The following is an 18,906-nucleotide window of genomic DNA, read 5'->3' as shown; positions in this document are numbered from 1 at the left end:
CTTCCTAATGCCGTGACCCCCTCATGTTGTGGTCACATCCAACAAAATTATTTTTGTTGCTTACTTCCATAACTGTAATTTTGCTACTGTTAGGAATCGTAATGTAAATATCTGATATGTAGGATGCATTGTCATTCACAGGACCAAATTTGGCACAATGCGTCCAAATTTGAATACTGGTAGGGTTTGGGAGGTGGGGAGGGAGGGATTGATTTTGTCATTTGAGAGTTGTAGTTGCTGGGATGTATAGTTCACCTACAATCAAAGAGCATTCTGAATTCCACCAACGATGGAACTGAACTAAACTTATCACACAGAACTCCCATGACCAACAGAACACTGGAAGGGTTTGTTGGGCATTGACTTTGAGTTTTGGAGTTGTAGTTCACCTACATCCAGAGAGCACTGTGGACTCAAACAATGATGGATCTGAACCAAACTTGGCACAAATACTCAATATGCCCGAATGTGAACACTGGTGGAGTTTGAGGAAAATAGACCTTGATATTACAGAGTTGTAGTTGCTGGGATTTATAGTTCACCTAAAATCAAAGAGCATTCTGAACCCCACCAATGATAGAATTGGGTCAGACTTCCCACACAGAACCCCCATGACCGACAGAAAATACTGTGTGTTTCTGATGGTCTTTGGCGACTCCTCTGAGACCCCCTCAACCCCCAGGTTGAAAAATACTGCTCTAAAAAGTGTCAATAACAACAAAGTTCTGTTCCTGGTTTGAAAGTGTTTGTTCCTGTGTAGTGCTCACTTGAACAGAAGTGATCCTGCCCCATTAACTTTGTGTGTCAAAAACTTCATGAAACGTGTGGATTGTAAATATTCTGTAGCCATGACAAAGAACAGAACTTTTGCAATGATTTGGATCTTCACAACTTCAGTTTTGTTTTTAAAAAGCTGGCAAAGTTTCCAGCGGAAGACCTGCAGTGGCCATCTTGGGTCTGCAAAATCCCAGGACAAAGCAGAAAGTGTGGACAAAGGAGGCAGAAATCCCAGGACCAATAAGTCTGTATTTGGACATTTTCTCAGGTCCCAAGTTTTTTTTGCCCCTGACTAAAGTGTGTGATTTGGTGCTGTCTGGAACTGCCATAGATTTGTTCAGAGTGCTTTTGCAATTGACACTGCCTTTTTCGTAGGCTGAGAAAGTATGATTGTCTAAGGACACTCACCTGGTTACCATGATCAAGTGAGTGTTTGAACATTGGTCTTCTAGAGTCCTAACTGAATACAGTCTAGGGAACGGTGACCAAAATGGAAAAGAAATGGTCTTAGGCCTCTCGCACACAGCTGTATAATATCAACATTGAACTGGATTACATGCCAGCGTGAACTCAGATAATGCAGTTCAGAGCAGATATTGTGGATTATCTGCCTTGATGTTCTGGATTACATGGCTGTGTGGAAAGGCCCATAGTATTACATGCAAAGAGTGAGACTTCTGAGTAGACATATATATAATTCCTTTAAAAGGAAAATAACAATTTCAAAGCTTCTTTTGGTGAAACCCCAAAGGAATGGGTGGATCGAGATCAGAGTTTAACAAGGACCCTAGGGGCAAACCCCAAGTTTAAATATATATGTACTGGCAACTATTTCCAAATTTCCAAAGTCGCACTGTCATAAATAATTACATTTTCACAAGCATTGGTCAAATTCTGGAAACCATAATCTGAGATAACATCACGGAATCAGTACCAACCCTTAAAATGTAGTCTGAAATATGCTGGGGAGTGATCATTATTCTAATTTCAATTAACAAAGATATGCTAATTTACGATAACTAAGGATGAGTTTTTATCCCAAGCTACATTTGCTGTTGGAAGTGTTCCAGACTTTAACTTTCAATGTTTTGATAAAGACAGGAACACCCACATGAATATTGTCTAACATTCTTTCCATTTAGCTATGAATCACCCAGATCAGCTTTTGAAATATCACTTCTTTGTGGAAAAGATCACAAGAAATTTACATGACGTCTGTACAAAATTGTTTTTATTGGCAAATGAAACAGAATTAGAAGCAGGCTGAGTAACAGACTTGACTCAGAATTATATAATTCATATTAAAAGACAGATTGAAGGCCATATTTATTTTCTTTATTTTTTAGAGATATAGGAAAACTAAGCCAAAATATTACTGATATTCTGGATGGGAGGAAAGTATAAGAGACACACAACAGATAGACCAGGAATGGGTAAAATCGTACATAAAGCAGCTTTGTTTACTTAATTGAACTGAATTACAGTAGAGTCTCACTTATCTGACATAAACGGGCCAGCAGAACATCGGATAAACAAAAATGTCAGATAATACAGACATTTACTGTATTATCTGACATTTACTGTTACCTGTCCAACTCGGCACTAGGCACCTAGAATACTAACAACAGGAACTCAAAAGACTAAATCAAGGCAATGCCTCAGGGCTAGAGCGGCCCAGCAGGAAATGCCTGGATGCCGAAGAAGAGGAAGAGGAGCGTGGAAATCACAGAGGGAAGGAGGGAGGACACTTTCACTTCCACCCCTGCCTCTTCTCCCCCTCCTCCTTTTCTTGCCTTTTTCACTTATTGGGAATGGAGAGAGGGTTGGGGAGTGCTCCTTTAATTAAAGGGAAAATGCTGGAGGAAAAGGGAGGCATCGAATAAGAGTGTCGGATAAGATGGAATGTCGGATAAGTGAAGGTCAGATAAGACAGACTGCTGTAGTTCATATCAGTTTGAATGACTTTGAACTAAGACAGAATTATACACCTGAGGAGACAGGAGGGGTGAGGAGGAAAATCCCCCCCCCCATCTCCTCTCATGTTATTTTCTCATGCCAGGAGGACTAGAGGGGAAGTTTCACAGTGGCCTGGGACCAATTAAAGTATGTTTTATGGGCTACATTGTGGGCTTTGTATGATAAAGTCTAGGATTTCTGACTGGCTCCACCAAATTTCACAAGATCTGGATGATAGGTAAAGGTAAAGGTTTCCCCTGACATTGAGTCTAGTCATGTCCAACTCTCGGGGAGTGGTGCTCTTCTCAATTTCTAAGCTGAAGAACCAGCGTTGTCCATAGACACCACTAAGGTCACATAGCCAGCATGACTGCAAGGAGTGCTGTTACCTTCTCACAGAAGCAGTACCTATTGGTCTATTCACATTTGCATGTTATCAAACGGCTAGGTTGGCAGAAACTGGGCCTAACAGCAGGAGCTCACCCTACTCCCCAGATGGGCTTCCCCATAAATATGCTTAGACATGAGCTCCAACTTCAATTGCCCCTTCAAAGTAAAGAGTGGTTTGTTACCTCATGAGCTGTACACTACTGGAAATGCTTAACATGTAGTCCTCATGCCAAGGTGGTTTGCATATTACAGGGATCCTCAAACTATGGCCTGGGGGCCAGATATGGCCCTCCAAGGTCATTTACTCGGCCATCACTCAGGGTCAACCTATGTCTGAAATGGCTTGAAAGCACACAACAACAACCATCCTATCTCATCAGCCAAATGCAGGCCCACACTTCCCATTGAAATACTAATAAGTTTATATTTGTTAAAATTGTTCTTCATTTTAATTATTGTATTGTTTTTAAGTGGGGTGTTTTTGTTTTTTGTTTTTTGCACTATCAATAAGATACGTGCAGTGTGCATAGGAATTCATTCATTTTTTCCCCTCAAATTATAATCCGGCTCTCCAACAGTTTGAGGGACTGTGACCTGGCCCTCTGTTTAAAAGGTTTGAGGACCCCTGGCATATCATCAAACCATAAAAGAAGTGTGGCTTACGTGTATCATAAACTTCACTTCCCACTAGTAAAAACCTGTATAAAAAGATATCTTATGTCCAGGGGAGGACTCGAGCGGAGGAAGAGGATGAAAACTGCAAGTTGGTGTGGTATGACTTCATTGTTTATACTATATGACATGCTAGCAATTTATTAGAGATTTTTTTCCCCTACCTTAGGTAAATGTCACCTTCATATAATTCAGTTAATTTCCAACCAGGAAATATGTCCAGTTCAATTATTTAGCAATCCAAGGTGTGTACTTAACAGGATTTTTATTTCCTTTGCCAGGTATTTATATGCATAGGTTCGTGCCCTTAAAAGCATTTTTTTAACTACTGTGTGATCTGAAAAAGTTATCCATATTTTAGCATTGCGAATACCCACCTGTAAGACTGGGCCAATTTAAGGCATATTGTTTTATCATTTTGGTTGGTAATTGTTGTTGTTCAGTCGTTCAGTCATTTCCAACTCTTCATTACTTCGTGGACCAGTCCACACCAGAGCTCCCTGTTGGTCGCCACCACGCCCAGCTCCTTCAAGGTCAATCCAGTCACTTCAAGGATACTGTCCATCCATCTTGCCCTTGATCGGGCCCTCTTCCTTTTTCCTTCCATTTTCCCCAGCATCATACTCTTCTCTAAGCTTTCCTTTCTTCTCATGACATGGCCAAAGTACTTCATCTTGGCCTCTACTATTCTTCCCTCCAATGAACAGTCAGGCTTTATTTCTTGAAGTATGGAACACTGTCTCCAGCATCATAGACCTTGACATTAGGGAGTTGTAGTTGTTGGGATTTATAGTTCACCTACAATCAAGAAGCATTCTGAACCCCACCAACGATTGAATTGGGCCAGACTTTCCACACAGAACCCCCATGACCAACAGAAAATACTGTGTTTTCTGATGGTCTTTGATGACCCCCAAGTTGGGAAACGCTGTCGTCTCACAATACAGAAATGACTATACAATCCTGACTCTCACCACAGGAATGCAATGGAATATACCTTTCCAAGTCACTGTACATCATTGCCAACTTGAAAGTACATAGCTACAGCAACAAGCGTGTGAGAGCAAACAGATATTTGAAAAAGCTTGATTGACACTGCCACTTTCCTTTGAAAGAAATGGCAGCTGTGACTCTGGTTAGGCCTTGCATTTTTTGTCCTTCCTTCACCACAAGGAAGCAATTTTTCAACTGTTCTCTGGTCCACTGGAAACTCTGGTCATGACTTCATGGAGGATAAGTAGCTTCAAAATAATGTGTTACCAGAAATGTGTTGCAAATAATGCTGCTATATGCAACTAATGTGTTGTTTCAGGGTTAGGAGAGTGTAACAAAGTAGTGCAACAAGAAAGTTTATTGCTGTAAAAAAAAGTGACAATGTCTACTCCTTTTGTTAAAAAGTTTACTTTTACAGCCATTTGAAGAGGCAAGTTGATGGTAAGTTCTTAAGTCTAATTAATCTTAAGGGTTGCTCTGCCCTGGAGTGTGGTGGAGGCTGCTTCTTTAGAGGCTTTGAAACAGAGGCTGGATGGCCATCTGTCAGGGGTGCTTTGAATGCAATTTTCCTGCTTCTTGACAGGGGGTTGGACTAGATGGCCCATGAGGTTTCTTCCCACTCTATGATTCTTCTTAGAGAGTAACTAAAAGCAACAGCTGGCCCAAGTTCACTTTCTCCATGATCATAATGAATAACAGGAAGAGGCTACTTTTTATAACACTGATGAGTAATGAAATAAATCACTTTTAAAAAGTAGCTCTCTATGCTCTGAGGGTAATGGTTACTTGCATTGACACATGGTTGGTCTCAAATCTCAGAGGCAGTTTGCCTTTGGGCAACATTTACTGACCATTACACGCATTTCCCACATACTGGTATCCAGTAAGTATATGTTTGCTCACTGGGGAGCAGAGTGCTCGACAGATACTTGTGGATTTCAATGGCTTCTCTGTGTAGTCTGACATGGTGGTTGTTAGAGTGATCCAGCATTTCTGTATTTTCAAATAATATGCTGTGTCCAGGTTGGTTCATCAAGTGCTCTTCTATGGCTGACTTCTCTGGTTGAATTGGTCTGCAGTGCATTTTGTGTTCCTTGATCTGAGTTAAGGCAGTGCTGCATTTGGTGGTCCCTGTGAAATCCACAACAGAAAGGAGGAAACCATGAAAATGAACAAAATTTGGCTACCAGTATTAAAAGGCTCTAAAATCAGGACAGTAAATAAAGAACACCACTCAGAAAACAGAGGAATTCCAGATATGAATCAATCAGGGCCAGCTAACACCTCCCAACAAAGGATTCCCCCAGGCAGGCTTGGAAGCTGTAGGCGACATTCAATGCTTATCAAGGTGGTCAACTGCAACATTCACACTTGCCTCAAGCAGACAAGAGTTCTCTCTTATACCCTAGACACTCCACAGACAGGCCTGTAGCTGGGGGGTGGGGGTAGGGGTTCAACCCCCCCCCCTCGACATTTTTCAGGTTAAAAAAACACCTGGTTTACTCAGGAATTTTAACTGGTTAACCAAATCCCCATGCTAAGTCTATGAGACGCAAAAAATTATGAGTCCCTCCAGAACTGCAAGCACTATCTCAAGCAAATATTGACAATTTATCCACACTGTCATTACTTGCAGCAATAACCAAGTTGGGGGGGGGGGGGTGTTGAATGCTCTCATTAAGGAGGCCAGACTTGGTGGAGGTGGTTGACAGGGGCGGAGCTGCAGGCTATTGAAGGATGCTCTGCCCCCTGCTCTGCTCTTGGCTTCAGCGTGAGCTAGGAGGCAGGTTTCAACCCCCCCCCCCCCCCCATTTTCAACCGTCTCCGAAATTTTCAACCTTCCCTGAAATTTTCAACCCTCCCCAAAAAAATTTTCTAGCTACGGCCCTGTCCACAGATACATAAATCTCACTTCCCTAGTTTCCAACAGACCTCACAAGGATGCCTGCCATAGATGTGAGTGAAACATCAGGAGAGAATGCTTCTGGAACATGACCATACAGCCGGAAAACTCACAGCAACCCAATGATTCTGGCCACGAAAGCCTTTGACAAAACCTTACAGTTCACAGCAATAATAATAATAATAATAATAATAATAATAATAATAATAATACATTTTATTTGCATCTCGCCACCAGCTCCCCAAAGGAACTCAGGGTGGGTAACAAAGCACCCCAAAATATCACACATAAAATTAAAAACAATTACATAGACATTAAAGTGATAAAAACATGAGCAGACATCCATGCTTTGGTAATTTGGGTTATAACATTTCCCCCCCCCCCCCAAAATAAGACCTCCTCTCTTTCTCCCTCCGTTCCTTCCCTTCCCCCTTTTCATCCTTCTTTCCCTCTTTCCTCCCCCTTCCCCCCTCTTCCTTCCCTCCTTCCCTTTTGTCTTTCCTTCCTTCTCTCTTTCCTTCCTCCTTCCCTTCCTTTCCACCTCCCTTCCCTCTTTTCTCCTTCCTTCACTTTCTGTCTTTCCTCCCCTCCCTATTGTCTTTCCTTCCTTCTCTCTTTCCTTCCTTCCTCCTTCCCTCCCTCTTTCTCCCCCCTTTCCCTTCCAGTCTTTCATCCTTTCTTCCTTTCTTTCCTTCCTCCTTCCCTCTCTTCCTTCCTTTTTGTCCTTCCTCCCTTCTCTCTTTCCTTCCTTCTTCCCTCCCTACCTCCCCCTTCCACCTTTTCATCCTTCCTTCCACCCCTCTTTCCTCCCTCCCCCCTCTCTCTTTCTTCTTCCTTCCTTCCCTTTTGTCTTTCCTTCCTCCTTCCCTCCCTCCCTTCCACCCTTTCATCATTCTTTCTTTCCTCCCTCACTCTTTCTTCCCATTTGTGTTTCCTTGCTTCTCTTTCATTCCTCCTTCCCTCCCTTTCTCCCTCCCTCCTTCCTTCCCTTCCATCCTTTTGCCCTTCCTTCCCGTTTCCTCCCCCTCTATCTTTCTCCTGCTCCTTTCCTTTCTTACCTTTCGACTTTCCTTCCTTCTCACTTCCCTCCCTCCATTTCCTTCCACCTTTACTTCCTTCTGCCCTTCTCTTCCTCCCTCCCTTCCTCCTGGTGGATGCTTAGCTGGAAAGAAGAGACAATGGAGAGGGAGCATGGGAACCATGTTTCAAGATTCAAAGGGGTGCCCCATTGAGAAGGAAGAGGGAGAAACCGATTTTCTGCTGCTCTGGAGATCAGGGCATAAGGGAGCAATGGTTTCAAACGACAAGGAAAGAGATTCGCCTGGAAAGATTAGGAAGAACTTCCTGAAAGTAAGAGCTATTGGAGAGTGGCATAGGCTGCCTCCGAGTGTCCTGGAGGCTCCTTCTCTGGAACTTTTCCTCAGAGGCTGTCTATCGGGAGGGCTTTGATTGTGCCTTCTTGCATGGCAGGAGGTTGGACTGGATGGCCTTTGGGGGTCTCTTCCACCTCGGGGGGGGTTCTAATGGGTACACTTTTTCTCCCCCATCCACCATCTCATCCCAAGACCAACCCTTTTGGGATCCAAACATTGTTTCCTAAAGACAAGAGGAAGGGGAGGAAAAGACAGTGTAGATCAGACATGGGCAAGGCGTCCTCCAAGTTAGAAGGTTTGCCCATGCCTGATCTACACTGTAGAATCAATGCACATCAATGCTGGGCTGAATGCTACAGAATCATGGGTGTGGCGGTGGTACAGGGCCGTGATTCCAAAGCCCTGAACCAAGTGGTACATATAGAGATGTCCCCGGAGAAACCTTCGAGGAAGTGACCGCTTTCCCCTCCGTCCGAAAAAGACAATGGAACAAACAGAGATGGAGAAAGGGGGTGGGGGGAGAGAACGTTGCCGTCGCCAACCAATGGAAAGGGATATGCAAAACAGGGCTCTTCTCTGATTGGTGAGGACGCGCCTCTAGACTTGAGGCAAGGTGCGTTGGGAGCGGGCGGCGGGCTTAGCAACGGGGCTTCCGAGGGGACGAGCGGGAAGCGGCTGCTGGCAGAATGCATCTCCGTGGCTGAATGCATCCCCGGAGGCCTTCCGACGGCGCCCAGCGGGAAAGAAGCAGCCTCTGGTGCCCTGCTTCCAAACCGCTCCGATGCCGGCGCTGCCTCCGTTTAGGCTCCAGTGCCTCTTCGCCGCTGCCGTCCTCTTGCTGCTCGGCTTCGGGGCATTGCTGCTGCTGCTGGACGGAGGTCCCCGTTGGCCCGACGCCACGCCGCCCAAGCAGGAGCCCGAGCCGTCTTTGCCCCTCGGGGAAGCGGCCGCCCTGCGTGCCCAGTGCGCCTCTCTTCTAAGCGGGGGCAAAGCTTTCACTTGGGAGCCCCGCCTTGGCACGACGTGGGGGCGATTCTCCTCTTGCGAGGACTACCGATCAGGGAGCCACTACCTGACGCGGCCCCTGTCCGCTGAAGAGGCTGCCTTCCCTCTGGCCTACGTGGTCACCCTCCACAAGGACTTTCCCACCTTCGAGCGGGTCTTCCGCTCCCTCTACGCGCCCCACAACATCTACTGCATCCATGTGGACCTGAAGGCCCCTGCTTCCTACCAGCAGCAGGTGGAGGAGCTGGTGGGCTGCTTCCCCAACGCCTTCCTGGTCTCCAAAGCCGAACCCGTCGTCTACGCCGGCATCTCCAGGCTCCAGGCCGACCTCAACTGCTTGAAGGACCTCTTGACCTCCCAGATCCATTGGCAATACGTTCTCAACATGTGCGGTCAAGATGTCCCGCTCAAGACCAACCTGGAAGTCGTCCGGCACCTGAAGTCCTTCCAGGGCAAGAACATCACCCCTGGGATACCCATGCCTGCCCGCTTCACCTCACGGATTAAATATGTCTACCGGCAGCACATGCGCAAAGACGCTTCCTACATGAAACGCACCTCCATTGTCAAGTCGCAGGTGCCACACAACCTGACCATTCACTTTGGCTCAGCGTACATCGCCCTGACCCGGCCCTTTGTGGAGTTCCTCTTCATAGACAAGCGGGCCCGGGATTTGCTGAACTGGTCCATGGATACCTACAGCCCCGACGAACACTTCTGGGTGACCCTCAACAGGATTCCAGGTAGGTCATCTCCATGGCGTGAATGTGGTAATTTCCAGGACTTGAATTCGCCACGGGAATGGACCACACAACCTAGGAACAAAGGTTGAAGGAGTTGAGCATGTTCAGCATGGTGGAAAGAAGATGAGGGAGTGACGTGATGGCCTTCCTTCCTTCCTTCCTTCCTTCCTTCCTTCCTTCCTTCCTTCCTTCCTTCCTTCCTTCTTTCCTTCCTTAGGCCAAGTAGGATAGTCTTTCAGGATCAGTATTCTTTTGGGTCAGTAGATGACTGTGGAGCCCTATCTTCTCCTGCAGTGAGGGCATTGGGTTCCAGGTGGAAAGCGGTCTCGGTCGGGGTTGGCTTGACATGCCTTCCTCTTGACACATTTCTCTCTTTCACATTCCATTCGTGCCTCTTCAAATTCTGCAGTACTGCTGGTCACAGCTGACCTCCAGCTGTGACCAGCAGTGCTGCAGAATTTGAAGAGGCACATTTCTCTCTTTCACATTCCATTCGTGCCTCTTCGAATTCTGCAGCACTGCTGGTCACAGCTGACCTCCAGCTGGAGCACTCAAAGGCCAGGGCTTCCCAATTCTCAGTGTCTATGCCAGAGCTTTTAAGGTTGGCTTTGAGCCCATCTTTAAATCTCTTTTCCTGTCCACCAACATTCCGTTTTCCATTCTTGAGTTCGGAGTAGAGCAACTGCTTTGGGAGACGGTGATCGGGCATCCGGACAACGTGGTCGGTCCAGTGGAGTTGATGGCAGAGAACCATCGCTTCAATGCTGGTGGTCTTTGCTTCTTCCAGCACGCTGACGTTTGCCCGCTTGTCTTCTCAAGAGATTTGCAGGATTTTCCGAAGGCAGCCCTGATGGAATCGTTCCAGGAGTTGCATATGACGTCTGTAGACAGTCCACATTTCGCAGGCATATAGCATGGTTGGGAGGACAATAGCTTTATAAACAAGCACCTTGGTATCCCTATGGATGTCCCGGTCCTCAAACACTCTCTGCTTCATTTGGGAAAATGCTGCACTCACAGAGCTCAGGCGGTGTTGTATTTCGGTGTAAATGTTGACTTTGGTGGAGCTTTGTTCTCTATCAGTCTAATTGTTTGAACATAGAGAATGATAGGTTTCTGTTGACTACTTGAAAGAACTAGACCAGTGGCATCCAACCCATTTTCATGGAGAGCCACACCAGCCTTATGGTTGCCTTCAAAGGGCCGTTGAATCCATGGACAAAAAAATCTGTGGATAAATAATAATAATAATAATAATAATAATAATAAACCTTTATTTGTACGCCGCTACCATCTCCCAAAGGTCTCGGTGCGGCTTACAAGAGGCCGAGCCCAAATAAAGAGGGCTAACTATAATTTTCTTTTGACATAGTGGTCAGTGATCTTTAGTTTTTACTCAAGGTGAGTCCCCAGATGTTAATGAACAACAACTCCCATCACTTCTGATTATCCACCATGCAGACTAGGGATAATGGGAACTGAAACCCAACTTGTGGCTCTGAGGTTGGGAAAAAGTTAAAGGACATTTTAAAGTCAGACATCTTATCCACAAGCCTTGTATCTAAATAAAACCCACTCTCCTGATGAAACAGAACAAACAGTAGCCTTCCAGATGTTACTGTAGGACAACTCCCATCAGTTCTAGTCATGATACTAAATGAGAAATACAGGGCTTCAGTAATAATAATAATAATAATAATAATAATAATCATCATCATCATCATCATCATCATCTTTATTTGTATACCGCCCTGTCTTCCCAAAGGAACTTCAATTCCAGTATCTGAAGGGCCACATAAGATGACATGGGGGGCCCGATTTGACCCAGGGGCCTTGAGTCAACACATGTGTTCTAGGCAGAGTGGTTCCACAATAGAACCACTTGCTTAGAGCGTTGGTGTGGTCTCCTCCTCTGGATGTCTTAAAAGATAGGCTGAATACCTCCCTGCTTGGAATGATCAGAACCTGAATCCTACCAGTAGTTAATCCACATATAATATGCCAGGCATGTAGCCGGGGGGGGGGGGGCCTTGAGGGGCTTCAGCCCCCCCCCCCCCAAATTCTCATGATGGTTTGCGAAAAGGCCTTACTGGTGCATTATTTAAACTATTATGTTTATTCATATCATGATCTGATCACCATACTCAATATATCCCATATGCATGGGGGTATTTGGGGTAATGATACAAAAGGTTTGCTAGGCTAGACCCTCTTTCACTCAGACTCAGCCCCCCCGAAACTCACCCCCCACCCCACCCCTGAAAAAAACTCCCCCCCCCCCGAAACGAAATCCTGGCTATGGGCCTGTAATATGCTCTATTCACTAGCAATGTAATGTGGTTGTGTTGGCTCTATCCACTTGTAATGTGATCTTTCTCTTTTCCTACTGCCTCTCACCTTTCTTGCCTATTCTAATACCTTCTTATGATGTGTCCAAGGTGACTGAACCAACCATAGAACATCTTCTAACTAACTCAGTGTCTCTGGCATTTACTTTAAACCTCAATGATAATGAAAACTTTAGCTCATGTGATTTTTGTAGTGAGTGCACTGACCGTGTCATACTTAGCTACTATAAAAAACTAAGCTACATGGTGAAATTAAAGCAGATTAGCATCCAGTCTTCAGAAGAACTTGTAATTATGATAAAAGGTAAGGGTAGTAATAAGATACACAGATACTCAATGTAGACAAGAAGTATCAGGTTGATAGGCAAGACTCATTACACACCCACATATAGGGACAAATATTGTTCTTTATTCAAGGTCTACCCTGATGAAGGCCTTTCTCTATGGAATTTCAAAAGTATGTACTTCTGTTTTTCTTATGTGTGTTTCTGGGCTTCATGAAGATTTTGTGCATTTATTAAGTCCTCATTCTGTTTGTAATTATTTATTTATTTCCTGTATTTTTACCCCGCCCTTCTCACCCCCAAGGGGAGACTCGGGGCAGCCTCACAAGAGCACCATAGGATGCCAACATCATAGAAACAATCAATAATACACTAAAAACATCAAAAACGGTAATTAAACAATTAATTAAAACATGCCTGTTAAAATCAGAATCCAGAATCCAAAGTCCAGTCCGGGTCAATTCATTGTCTTAAATCTTCTTTCACTTGCTGTTATTACTGGTTGAATTAGTTATAACAACTGGTTAACATTGCACCCTTCACCATAGTTATACTATATCTCAATAGCATTTCATCCTTCACGACAATTATTAAGCTTTTTCTACAGAATCCATATTATTATTCTTCCCATCTACAGTCCAATTTTATAGTCCATTCTACTTGCTGCTGTTAGTCTTGCTCCTCATTCTTGGCAGCTTGTATCTAAGCCTTCCACCATTTAGCTCAGTGGTTCTCAACCTGGGGTCCCCAGATGTTTTTGGCCTACAACTCACAGAAATCCCAGCCAGTTTACCAGCTGTAAGGATTTCTGGGAGTTGAAGGCCAAAAACATCTGGGGACCCCAGGTTGAGAACCACTGAAGCTTTTCTGTACCAATCTTTGGTTCCCAATCTTTGGTTCCCAACCTTTGGTCCATGGACCACCAGTGATCTGCAAGAAATAAATATGGTTGGTGGCTGCACCATTACTACACCATTGCGATGAGAGTGACTGGTCTCACGAAACCCTCTTATAATGCTGAGCCCTATTAAATATGGTTTTCTGTGGGTGAGTAGATGGTGACTACTGGATGCCATATGTTCTGTATCAGAAACTAGAGCTGATGTGGTCTATCCAATGCAGTTTTCTGAATCAGCACCCCAAATAACCAAACCAAATCTAAAGTTGACCAAAAACTGATTTGTAACCGTTTTGGTGCTGATGTTGGGGAGTGGTTGATGGTCAAGTGGTTCCTTCTGTAGTCCATCACATTCCAAAGCCATCCCAGACCACACACACACACACACACACACACTAAGGGCCCTTACACACAGCCATACAATCCGGAACATCAAGGCAGAAAATCCACAATATCTACTTTGAACTGGGTTATCTGAGTTCACACTGCCATATATCCCAGTTCAAAGCAGATAATGTGGGATTTTATTCAGCTGTATGGAAGGGGCCTGAGAGAGACTTGCTCCCCATTCTTGCTTCCTTGTCTCATTTTAAAATTTTCCACTTAGATGAGCAAGAGATGTTATATATGGCATAGCCACGAATTATAATAATATGTCAAATATGACAATAGTTTGTCTTTTCCCTTGCATTACAGAGGACACAGTAATGATGGGCCTTGTCTGACTACCTTGTCAAAACAGTGTTTTAAATATTTACTAACTTGCTTATAAGATCTCAGAAATATTCTGTCTTTTTCAATTATACTAGTTCTGGTGTTTTGGGTTTCTGTTGGTTCGTTAGTTGAAGAAACGCTGTGCATGGGAAAGAAAGTACTTTTAAAATGAACTGCCTCATCCAGGAAATAAGTATATTTTTAAAATAAAAGAATAGGCGGAAATTGGTTGAACACTTTGCCTTGTATCTCAGCTTCTCCAAAAGCTAAAACCTTACTTTTCAAACTACTAGGTAAATGTAATATGGAGATTGTGTCCCCTGTCACACAGCTGTATAAAATCCACACTGAACTTGATTATATGGCAGTGTGGACACAGATAATCCAGTTCAAAGCAGATATTGTGGATTATCTACCTTGACATTCTGGGTTATATGGCTGTGTGGAAGGGCCCAAATACTCATTTGGGGGAAAGGTTGACCACCTTATCCCTCTCTCATTGTACACCCATGTACAGATAAAAGAATATCTCATAATTTGGAGTACTGCAAAACACACATTATGTGTGGAAATGGGAGCATTTTATCTAATTTTCAGGGGAACAATATTTGGCCAACAAATAGCATTTGTTTCATTATTTCCACAATTGTGATGCAAGGGCCCTTCTCTCTGGCCCTTCCACACAGCCATATAACCCAGAATATCAAGGTAGAAAATCCCACAATATCTGCTTTGAACTGGGTTATCTGAGTCCACACTGCCATAAATTCCAGTCCAAAGCAGATAATGTGGAATTTTATTCAGCTGTGCCCAAACAAGACAAATATAATAACAATTTACATTAAAATTGTTATTGCACCTCACACCACTGGAGGAATTATACTGCTTAGCTGGCATTGCACCACCTGATATCTGCTGAGAAGTAGCAGCCAGCAATGAAAGGATCAAGGCAGTGACATCTCTGGCCCATCCTCTGTTCGGATATCAGCCAGCAAGCCAATGCCTTAAATCAAGAAACAGCTTCCTACGATCTACAGAGATACTCGCAAGAATATCTCACAAAGTGAGAGTTCAAATGTGGCAGATTAAAACCCAGAACCTCAATCAGTGACTGATACCAAATGAGAAAATCCCTCCTGGGCACACAGAAGACTGGGCAACTTGAAAGGCACTGAACATACTGCCCTGGCACCATGAGATGCAGAGCCAACCTTAAAAAATGGGGCCACAAAGTGGAGTCCATGACATGTGACTGTGGAGAAGAGCAAACCAAGGACAACTGACTATAATGCAGCCTGAGCCCTGCCACATGCACAATGGAAGACTTCCATTGACGCCAGAAGCACTCCAAGTGGCCAGCTTCTGGTCAAAGGAAATCTAGCATAATGCCGTTTTTAACTTTGTGGTTTTTTACACATTACAACTGCATTCTCAATTTGCTTCTGACATGATTAATAATAATAATAATAATAATAATAACAACACTTTATTTGTACCCCGCTACCATCTCCCCAAGGGACTCAGTGCGGCTTACATGAGGCCGAGCCCAAATACAACAATACCAGCAATAATAACAACAATACAAGCAATTAAAATAAAAAAGATAGACAATAAAATATACAACATTATCAACAAGACAACACACAATTAAAAACAGTGGGAAGGCCAAATGTAAAGTTAAAATTTGAAGTAATGCTGGGACATGGACGAAAAGGTGGTAGTGGTGTTTGTGGAAGGGCATACAAGCAGACCTAAAGAAATGTAAAGTTCTTTGGAGGACAAAGTGCTATGGGATCATTATTCCAGGAAGGCACACTGGAACAGCCATGTCTTCAAGCTCCTCCTGAAGACTGCCATGTGACCTGCCTGATGTCTTTAAGGAGTGAGTTCCAGAGTCGAGGGGTCACCACCGAAAAGGCCCTCTCTCTCGTCCCCACCAATTGCGCCTATAAATAAATACATGAAAAAAATGACCTATAGGATTTTGCTGGGTTTGAGAGCCACATAAGGAATGGGAAAGGAACAAGGATTGTAGACTCCTGCTGTAGAAAAAAAAGGCACCTAGAAGCTTTCTCAGATGCACAATATTTTTAATTGCTTTTCAAGTGATAAGTGATAGCAACACCTTCTTACAATAAGATCTTACACCCAAGCAGTGTTTTCCATGTAACCTTTAATGTGAATGCTCATATATCAATGGCATATTATTTCAAAGCTACACGCACACACACACACACGAGTCGTGGCATACACTATGGACTCAGAATGCTCCCCAAGGTAATGCAGTTGGGAGAAGGGATCTCCTTTTATTCAGACAACAGTTCAAGAATTCCCCCTTTAGATCTTTCTTCTCATTTTGGAGATGATATACTTATGCAAGCTGTGGGAGTGAGTAGTTTGTGTGACTGTGCCCCTCCACACTCAATGTCCACATATGTTCTTTAAGGAAAGCCTTAGGAAAATGCAAAAAAAAAATCATTGTTTTACATAATATGCAGCAAATCAATAGGTTGCGACCAGATTTTCTTAAACCTGTAGGCAAAGAGTAGATATAACTTCCTTCTTACACGCAGTGAAAAGGTTACCTCCACATAGTTGCATAATTGAGGCTGTTCAATAGGGCTCTTTCCGTAAGCAAGTAGTCTCCTCAATAATGTATCTTTTCAAAAGGCTGAAGTCATGGAAGGGAACCCAATCTGAGGTGGGAGTATTTAGGGAGGGCCTTGATTAGTCACATCTTCCTTATTCTTAGCATTAGGATTAACAAGTGTTTCTTAAGCATCTCATTCAGTATAGGAAATGTTTAGTTAGGCAATGAAATGTAACACAGTTCACCTCCCGTGAAGGAATGCTTAACCATATTTGAACAGATTAAAGCTAGATCAGTGTGTCAACAACTCTTGGTGCGACATAAGATTTTTCAAAGAGAACAGTGAAATGTTGCTTGGCTACAGAGCACAGTCATACCAACTGAACGTCATTCGTGAAGCAAGGCAAGCTACCAGATACTGCAAATGAGAAGGTTCACTGTCAAGTAATCTCAGGTAACAGAAACAAAATTCCTCCTTTGACAAAGAGACAGATCAAGTGAATAAATGCATTGATTCTGTAAATAAACTCATGTTTCATTATGTAAAAGAGTTAAACTCACTCCCTGGCATTTCAGTCTCAATCCAGCATCTCACAAGTCCTCCTACATACTCCTATACCCCAGAATATCAAAGCAGAAAACCCCACATTATCTGAGTGTGGACACAGATAACCCAGTTCAAAGCAGATAATGTGGGATTTTCTGCCTTGATATTCTGGGATATAAGGCTGTGTGGAAGGGCCCTCAGAGATGGAATACTGTATGTTCAAGAAAAAAATGCATCTGTGTTTTTCTTTTGGCAGATATGTGTGACAGTGTACATTTAAGTTGACAAATGCTTACCTGTTCAAGTTATATGAGGGTTTGTGCTGCATGTGCTTTATCTTTTCAAATAAAGTTGGAGTGAGATCAAATTAAAAAGGTTTATGTTGGCATTTTGTCCAGTGGCCCATAAGACACATATCGGAACAAAGTACAAAAACTCCTCTCTCCACTGAAGGTGTGATTTAATAGAAGTAATGAAACAAGGTTTAAACCATGAGAGTGTTGGGAGTGTGGCTGCATGAAGATATAACCTAGTGATTGGTAGTAGGAGTTTGGATGAACTTCATCAAATTTTAAAAAATCACCTTGCCAAAATTGCTGGTCTTCAACCCCCATTGCAATGAAAACAGGCATAGAGCTATTGCTTTTGTGGGGGATCAGTGATGGCTGTGATGTGATTGTTCCTGTAGGATGGCTGCAATGTTATTGTCTGTGGGAAAAGGACATCACCACTGGATCAAGATGAGGTTCCAACCCAACATCACCCATCCAGAAGCTGACATGTTCTCTGTCAATGTGTTAAGATGTAGATGCTGTTCAGGAAACTTCTCAACTGAGGCCTATTCCACAAAGCTGTATAAAATCCACATTGAAGTGGATTATATGGCAGTGTGGACTCAGATAATCCATTTCAAAGCAGATATTGTGGATTATCTGCCTTGATATTTTGGGTTATATGGCTGTGTGGAAGGGTCCTGAGTCATTCCCCTAGAAACAATAGAAATGCTAAAACCTTTGTTAACTCTGAGGGTGCTTCCAGACAGCATCCAAATCTATGTTTTAAATTGGGGGTGGGGGGTGAAATCCAGGAACCTGACTGCACATACTTTCTAGGGGAAACTTTGGGGTTTGGGGGATGGGTGGGTGCCCTCTCAGTTTTTTGGGCTCCTGTAGCCCGAAAAACCAAGAAGGCGATTGGGCCCAGGAATCTCATGATGTGATCCCTGGGACAAATCCACACAGGAGCCACACCTGATAAAATCCAGTTCTTATCATAAGATTCAGATATTACCAGGTGTTTTATTAATTCAGAACAAATAAGGCAAACCCTGATTTGTTCAAAATTAATTCGGTTTTACGAAAGGTGGACCTGTCTGGATTGGCCCCAAGATTGTCTTGAGACATCCATAAGTTCAAGACTGAGGTTCTTAATGACTACTTGGTTGAAGATCAACGGGTTTGGAAATTTGTAATAGTACTCTGCCAGGCAACTCTTTCTAAAATATTCTGCTACTGTGCAAACAATGTAAAAGATAAAAAGATCGGCAAAGCCTTCTGTTTGCTTTAGTCTTCAAAATTGAATAGGTCACTAAGCCAAGTTTCCCCCTAGAAGCATACTATTGTGTGCAAAATAGTGAGAGGGTGTATATGCACTGTATATAATTAATGTACCGGTAGCTTGACACCACTTTAATTGCCATGGCTCATTGCTGTG

At 43.6% G+C, this 18,906-nt stretch overlaps 1 protein-coding gene across 3 annotated transcripts in view; it reads left to right on the top strand.

Annotated features, from left to right (window-relative positions):
• Positions 1–18,906, top strand: part of GCNT2 (glucosaminyl (N-acetyl) transferase 2 (I blood group)) — a 77,709-nt gene that overhangs the window by 48,105 nt on the left and 10,698 nt on the right. The window contains exon 1 of one of the 3 annotated variants that reach the window (XM_060774799.2): positions 8,597–9,812. The exons of the other annotated variants lie outside the window; for them this stretch is intronic. Within the exon in view, the coding sequence (XP_060630782.2) occupies positions 8,846–9,812 (967 nt within the window). The 5' untranslated portion in view covers positions 8,597–8,845. Of the gene's footprint in view, positions 1–8,596; positions 9,813–18,906 lie in introns of those variants that run through there. 3 annotated transcript variants of the gene reach the window in all.

Source organism: Anolis sagrei, chromosome 4 (assembly GCF_037176765.1).
Source record: "Anolis sagrei isolate rAnoSag1 chromosome 4, rAnoSag1.mat, whole genome shotgun sequence".
NCBI lineage: Eukaryota > Metazoa > Chordata > Lepidosauria > Squamata > Dactyloidae > Anolis > Anolis sagrei.
The sequence above is the reverse complement of the archived record's forward strand: the minus strand, read 5'-3'. Positions and strand labels throughout refer to the sequence as shown.